At 48.3% G+C, this 7,702-nt stretch overlaps 1 protein-coding gene across 1 annotated transcript in view; it reads right to left on the bottom strand.

Moving 5' to 3' along the window:
* Positions 1-7,443, bottom strand: part of EXPH5 (exophilin 5) — a 96,283-nt gene extending 88,840 nt beyond the window's left edge. Inside the window, exon 1 of the mRNA XM_004709049.2 lies at positions 7,280-7,443. Coding sequence (XP_004709106.1) covers positions 7,280-7,398 — 119 coding nt within the window. The 5' untranslated portion in view covers positions 7,399-7,443. The remainder of the gene's footprint in view (positions 1-7,279) is intronic.
* Between the last annotated feature and the right edge of the window lie 259 nt (positions 7,444-7,702).

Here is a 7,702-nt window from a genome sequence, read left to right on the forward strand (position 1 = left end):
TTCAGTAATTCCTCTCAGCTACATTGCCCTTGATCAAGCCTTACCAGGCATCCTCTGACCTCCTCACTGCCTATTTTAGATCACTTGTTATTCCCTTGTCCCTGGATTTGTTAACACCCACTTCCTTTACCCGCCTCCTCTCTCCCATGTCCACTACCCCACCCCCAACCATTGGTCCCATTGTTTCTCCTCCAGATTGTTAATCCTGCCTATCTTATCTAGATAGGCATAGAGACAATAATAAGCACAAAAACAAGGCAGAGCAAAACAAAACAACAAAAGAAAACCATACAACAGCAACAAAAACCAACGACAAAAAAGAAAAGTCTATATATAGTTCCAGGTCCATTTGTTGACCTTTAGGAGTGTTTTCCAGTCAAGTCTGATGGGAGTGTCATGCCCTGGCCCCAAAGTCTCTTTTTGGTATTCCCCGGAGACTTCATTGCTTTGCTCCCCTTAATGCTCTTTGCACACCCTTAGTGTTTCGCCCCATGTGGTGGGGTCAGATCGGGTACAATTCCCACACTGGGCCTTCAGTGTTGTTCCTTGTAGTGATATGAGTCAGGGAGGGACATCTTGTCTCGTGGTGGGGCCGGCCCTATGGTCCTCTCTCTGCATTGGCTACTCTGAGCAGGAATATCATCCTCGAGACTTGGTGGCCCAGGATGTGTTCCACTCTCTCTCCTTCCCTCTTCATTTGCTTCTGTGTGCTCTGATCAGACTCACACCTCTCCCTGACCTGTAGCTTCAGTGCTGTCCTCTGTAGTGCATTCTTCTGGGATGAGAGGGGGTGTGGGTCCTTGTAGTTGGGATTGGGGCCAGCCCCAAAGGCCAGCAATTTTAATCACAATTTATTGGCAGATGGAGATTTTCAAGTAGTTCTCTCACACCAGAAAGTGGGATAAACATTTGTGTGTATGTTTTTTTTTTAACTGAAAGCATCTTTTTCTATGGGTCTTTAAGAAAATGTGACTATCCATCCTCCCCACCCTCACAGCCCCATCGCATAAATGTAACTCTGAAACAGAAAAGACTGGGAAATTATATCCACTAGTTAACCCAAAGGACTCAAAACTAAACCCACTGCCATCAAGTTGGTTTTAACTCTTAGTGACCCAATATAGGGCTTCTGGGAGCAGGAATTTTAACAGGAGCAGACAGCCTTATCTTCTTCCCATGAAGCAGCTGGTGGATTTGAAATGTGTTCTCATACCTAGCCCACAGCACCAGCAGTCAGCTCACAGAACTTATAAATCAAGATTTACAGCCTTGGCAATCAAAAGTGGCAATTCTACCCTGTCCTAAAGAGTCAGTATGAGTTGGAATTGACTCAATGGCAATGGGTTTTGCTCAAAGCCAAGATTACAGCCCAGCAGGATTTTCCAGAACTTCGTTATTTCTGATGGCTTGACATTAGTGTCCTTGAGCTTCTGCTTAGTTCAAAACCCCAAACCAAACTCGCTGCCATCAAGTCAATTCAATCTCAAGGCCACCCTAGAGAACAGAGTAGAACTGTCCCAGTGGATTTCCAAGACCATAAATTTTTTTTTTTTTAAAGCACAACAAGAAAGAAAAGCTTGTAGTTAGTTCAAGGATCACTGGCCTTTAGGAGTGTTTTCCAGTCCAGTCTGTTGGGGCACCACGCCCTGGCCCCAAAGTCCACCTTCAGCATTCCCTGGGGACCTTGCTGCTCCATTCCCTTGCTGTACTGCTGCACTCCCCCAGTGCTTTGTCTCGGTGTGGGGGGATCAGATCGAGTGCAATTCCCACACTGTGTCTCTGGTGTTGTCCCCCGCAGGGCCTTGGGTCAGTGAGGGGCATCATGCCAAGACCATAAATCTTAAGGAGAATAGAAATCCTCATCCTTTGCCCATTGAGTGGCTGATAGTTTTGAACGGTTGACCTTGTGATTAAGTCCAATTATGCCATCAGGGCTCAGGGAACTATATATCCTGAAGTTGTGATCAGTAGCCAGTGATCACTTCAGCTTCCTGAAGATCACAGCCCCCAACACACAACTACGACACCACCAGAATACGTCCCAATTTAAACCTGCTCTATGATCCAACATGATGTGAAACTGCCAGATTAGAACTGAAGTTCTGATTTCCACATTTTTATTGGGTTCTCAGCGTGCTTCTGTAGGACTGCCCCCAGACGCACAAGACATTGCATCCCCTCATTGCATCCCCTCCCTGAGAGGGACTGACACAGTGGCTGCAACAATAGGCAGCGACATGACTGTGAGGATGGGGGTCGCTATGAGTTGGAACCAACTTGGCAGCACCTAAGAACAACAACAGACCTCCCCCGACTCACAGGACAGATGAGGCGATTAGGGTGAACTAACATGCAATCGAACATATTACAGGGTTCAAAGGAGGGAGTACTCCTGTGGGCAAGTGGGTGTTTGAAGAAGGGGGATGAACTGAGGGTGAGACGTGGGGAGAGAAGCTAAAGATTGCAGGGGCCTCTGCCTCCAGCCAGTCCTGCTAATTCAGTCCTTCAACAGGTATTTAGGCCTACTCCATGCAGGCCCCTTGTCCTGTCTGTGATGCAGAGCCCTCAGACCTTCAGCACTTGGCCACACCTGCAGTCAATCTTTGCAGAATGCTCAGTGTGTGCCAGGAGCTGCATCAGGCCCCGGGGACTCATCAATAGGAAGAGCAGACATTTTTGCCCGTCGTCTTCACGTTGCTGTGCACATGCCGTGGTGACCTTAAGTTACAATTACCATCCAACACAGCGTGCCATTTTATATTCTGATTTTTCACACAACAAGGACAGAGTAGGGCTGCTCCTGTAGGCTTCTGAGACTGTAACCCTTTACTGGAGCAGAGAACCTCCTCTTTCTTCCACAGAGCAGCTAGTCGTTTTGAACTGCTGAACTTGTGGTTAGTAGCCCAATGCATACCCACTATGCCACCAGAGCTCCTCACATTTAGTATAGTGCCTAGTATACTAATAAGGGCTTACTAAACGTTAGCTGTTACTATTATCATAGTAATGGTTATTATTATATGAAAAGCCGGCCGTCAGTGAATATTGGTGTGGCCATCTCCTTTATCTCTACCTTCTACTAATGAGAAATATCCCAGAACTGGATTACTCTTGGTCAAGGATAATTCCATATTGCCATATTGGTCACCAAAAGGATTGTATTCACTTCACACTGCCACTAACAATATGTTGAGTCAGTCAGGTTCACGCCAACCCTCACCAACAGTTTGTCCTGGTATTGTTATAGGGACAACATGCTATCTTGATGTGATTTTAATTTTCACTTCCTTATTACTCGGATGGTGAATATTTTTTCCATATTTTTTGCTTACTGTCCAGATATCTTCCAGGGTGAATGATTTATTCCTATGTTTTGCCTATTTATCAGCTAGAATCTTCGGTGTTTTTCAGGGAAATTTGAATAACCTATGTGTTAGAAATATTAATGATGCACACATTTTCCCAGTTAGCTGGAGTCAGAAAGGCCTGGTATAAATGAGGGACCACCAAGATCAGGTTCTGCGTGTTCAGGAGCATGTCTGTGAGTGGGCCGCTGATTCCTGAAATGGTAAACCCAACCACAGCTCTCAGCTGTAGCATTGATCCCTGGGTTGCTCCAACTCTTACCGGTCTATACTTCTGATGAACTATATACTCTTAGTTGTTTCGTAGACACCTCAAGTGTAGTCCAGATGAATGGAACTCACTCATCACCTCTCAGTCAACTAACTTTCCACTTGACTTCCATAGGCTCCTTGCTGTCGAGAGAGTTCCCAACATGGAGAAAAGGTCTCCCAGCAGCTCCCAGACAGGCTTCCTGCTCCTCTTGACCTAGAAGTCATGTGTCCTAATTTTTGATTTGGAAAATATGATCACATATATCAGGAAAATGAATGAAGACGCGGCCAGGTTGACATGCCTCTCGGGCCTGTTTTTGCATGCCAGCATCTGCTGTTGGAGCATGTGCATATAAGCCTTGAGCAGATAAACAGAAGAGTCCCATGGAGATCACCATCCAGTAGTTGAGTAGTTGATACAGGGAACTGGGATATTAGACAAGGGAAAAGAAAGTACTAGAAATCCTTGACTTGGCTATCTGTCCCAAATATCTATTTTTCTTATTTTTAAAAATGTTGTGAAAAAAAAAAATGTTGTGATGTTTTCAAATTATCTTAATATTGTGGCTCTTTCTGTTGATGCTTCAGTTAAGATGTGAGCACTATGAAATCAGAAACTATGTTTTAGTCTTCCTTTAAATGCCTAGTCCAGTGGTCTTTGGCACCTATGTACAGACTGAAACACAAACACATGAGCAAAACTCCACCACCATGGAGTCAATTCTGACTCGCACTGACCTTATAGAACAGAGTAAAATTGCCCCTTAGGGGTTCCAAGACTGTAAATCTTTATAAAGCAGAAAGCCTCATCTTTCTCCAAAAGAGCAGCTAGTGGGTTCAAACTGCTAACTTTATGGTTAGCAATCTAATGCTTTAACCTACAACAACAAGGGGCTCCTTTATGTCTAGATCAAATCCCTTGAAAACCAGCTGACATGGGCAGCATGAGCTGCTATCGAGGAAACACAGTAAGGCATCCATCAGATCAAATATAAAATGCAAAAATGTCCTTGAATGGAAGAAAATTCAAAGAAGTTTTAGTACTTTTTCCTAGAGACGTCCCACTGATAATGTCCCAATTCTCTGCCCCCATATTTCCTCCAAATAAACTGTGGATCATTTAAGAAGCCCCTTCCCCTGCCACCTCTAGTGAGATAAGAGACACTTCCAGTAACACACACTCAGAGCAACAGTTTCTCAGTCCTTCTGGAATATGTGCTAAAGCCAAGCGCCCTGCAGGGCTACAGTTCTCCTTTCCAGAGCTAGGTGTGCCTGGGCTGTGGTATACATACTTATGCTGTGGGTGCATGCCCACGTGAATGTGCGTGGACATGTACACACATGGGTGGGAACATACTGTGTTCAGGAGAGTATACTTTCACACTATTGGTGGTGGAAGGGATGTGTGGTGGCGGGATGATTTTCTGACAACCAGAGTTAAGGATACGAAGCCACCTCCAGGGTTCAAATAGTGGATCATCCATGCAGGAGAAAATGAGCCTCAAACCCACCCCAGCCCAGCCCACTACTGTGGAGTCCATTCCCACTCACCGACCCTATGGGACATGCGTACCTGCCCCTGCTAGGGCTCCCGATAATCTGAACCTCCACCAGAAAGGAACAGAGAGCGTCTTCGTTCCCCCCACCCCCACCCCCCCACGCGTGGCTGGTGAATTTGACCTGCCAACTTTGTGGTCAGTAGCCTAATGCTTAACCCACAGGGCTTCTTGCTTTAGGCCCTGGCCATTCTAATTTCTTCTACAACAGCCAGTTAAGGTTTCCCTATTTGACAAGGGTGCTGGGGGGTTATTTGGTGGGGTATCTGGAAGACGGCGGGAGCTCACATTGACAAACTGCTGCTCACAGATAAAATGGCTCCCTAAATCCAATCAAGAGTCCTCGTGGCTGGTACAGATAGGAACTGGAAACACAGCGAATCCAGGACAGAGGAACCCCTCAGGACCAGTGGTGAGAGTAGAGATACCTGGAGGGTGGAGAGAAGGTGAGGGAGAAAGGGGGAACTGATTATAAGGATCTACATATAACCTCCTCCCTGAGGGACGGACAGTGGAGAAGTGGGTGAAGGGAGACATGGGACAGTGTAAGATATGACAAAGTAATAATAATTTATAAATTATCAAGGGTTCATGGGGGAGGGGGAGCGGGGAGGGAGGGGAAAATGAGGAGCTGATATCAAGGGCTCAAGTAGAAATCAAATGTTTTGAGAATGATGAGGGAAACAAATGTACAAAAGTGCTTGACACAATGGATGTATGTGTGGATTGTGATAAGAGTTGTACAAGCCCCCAATAAAATGATTTAATTTTTTTTTTGAAGAGTCGTGGTGGCATAGTGGTTGCTCTGTGAGGGAGAAAGATGAGGCTTTCCACTCTAGTAAAATGGTAACGAATTACAGTCTGGGAAACCCACAGTTCTACCCTGTCCTATAGAGTTGCTGGAGCTGAAATCAACCGATGGCAGGGGGTTCTTGTTTGCTTTTGAAATTCCAATCATTGCCACTCTTTGGGGCCTGAGGGTGATGATCTGAATTTCTTCCACCGGCACCTGGAGAAGGCGGCACCACTTTGCTCCAGTGGACACCGACTCCTGGTGGCCCCAGGGGACGCAGTAGAACTGTGTGCTGCGCACGATTTTTAATCACTGATTTTTCACACGTAGATGGTTAGTTGTGAGTGGACTCAGCCCCCACTCTTTGGTTTAGCAGGCAAGTACCTGAACCCCAGGCACCACCCAAGGACCCCAGAGAAGTCCCGCAGAGGGTCCTTCCAGGACTGAAGGGAGGACTTATCTCAGGCTGGCTCAGCAGGAAGACTGGTTAATGTACACCCCGGGTAATTATTGCTCTCTGGAGTTCATTCACTAGTATCCAATTCCCCACTGTGAGGTAAGATCAAGGTGACATTCCACAGAAACTTCCTTCTCAACCCATGACACAGAAAAAGTCCCACCCATTCCAGCTACCGTGCGGGTCCAGCCCAGCCCGATCCACCGCTGTTTGACTGGTTCATCCAACTGCCACCCTTGAGGTGGGAACTTTCCTTGTCGGTGGCATCGGGTGGCGAAGGTTTTCTCCCAGGTGCTTTGGGGCCCAGGGGGCGTGGAGGCCCCAGAAGCGTGGGAACGCACGTGAGAGGGCGCGGGTGGCAGTCAGACTCTTTCGGGTAGTGCCCCCACCCTGCTTCCCCTGCCCTCTTGGCCCAAGCCCAGGTCCGCTGAGTACGGTGAGGGCGGCGCCACGTGGACTCCTACCCTGCTGGGACCCTGCGGGGACCCTGCGCAAGCCATCGTCTCCCACGTGTCCCGACCGGGGTGGTGCACCTGCAGCGCGGGACACCGCGGGGAGCGCAGACCTTAGCCAGGGGCACCCTCCCTTTGGGGAACCTGCGAGTCCCAGCTTGATCCCAGGAGGATGGCGATTTGGAAGGAGCAGTAGACACCCAACTCTTTAGGGAGAAACGAATTTGCCCCATAGGGACCCCGAGAGTCCGCAGGGAGCTCGGCCCGCTCCAGAGCTTCTCAGCACCCCACCAGGTGCGGCCCCAGGGCTCCGGCTCCACCTGCCAAGCCCGGCTCCAGGGAAGCCTGGGACCCCAAGGTCGCTGGGGAGCCCGGGCACAGAGAGAAGAGAAAGGAATTAGTACCTGATCCTCTCCTTCTCTGCCCTTCGCAGCTCCTCGTTTCTCTCCAGCACTTGCAAGATCTTCCTGGCTTCGTCGTCATTTAAGAAGCTGACATCAAATCCCTGCGGAACGTCCGTCATTTTCCCTACGGCGTGTGAGTTACACTTGGGCTCGCGGGCGCCTCGGGTTACCACGGCATTTCTCAAGCTGGAGAAAACGAGTCTCACACACCGGATCCCATAGCCAATAATAGGTCCGCCCCTTTGAAAGTCTCAAACCACAACCCTAAGGTACGGCCCACACCTACCGGGCTCGCTTTGACAACTCCTTAATGACATGATTCTCTCCACCTGGCCAACCCAGATGCAAAATCCAGGACTAAAGGCAGAGAGGGAGCCAATCGCATTGCAAAGGGGCGGGTTTCCCGCGTCCGCTCCCCTCCTC

Source organism: Echinops telfairi, unplaced genomic scaffold (assembly GCF_000313985.2).
Source record: "Echinops telfairi isolate 266 unplaced genomic scaffold, ASM31398v2 ScPeMD7_7421;HRSCAF=8459, whole genome shotgun sequence".
Classification (NCBI taxonomy): Eukaryota; Metazoa; Chordata; class Mammalia; order Afrosoricida; family Tenrecidae; genus Echinops; species Echinops telfairi.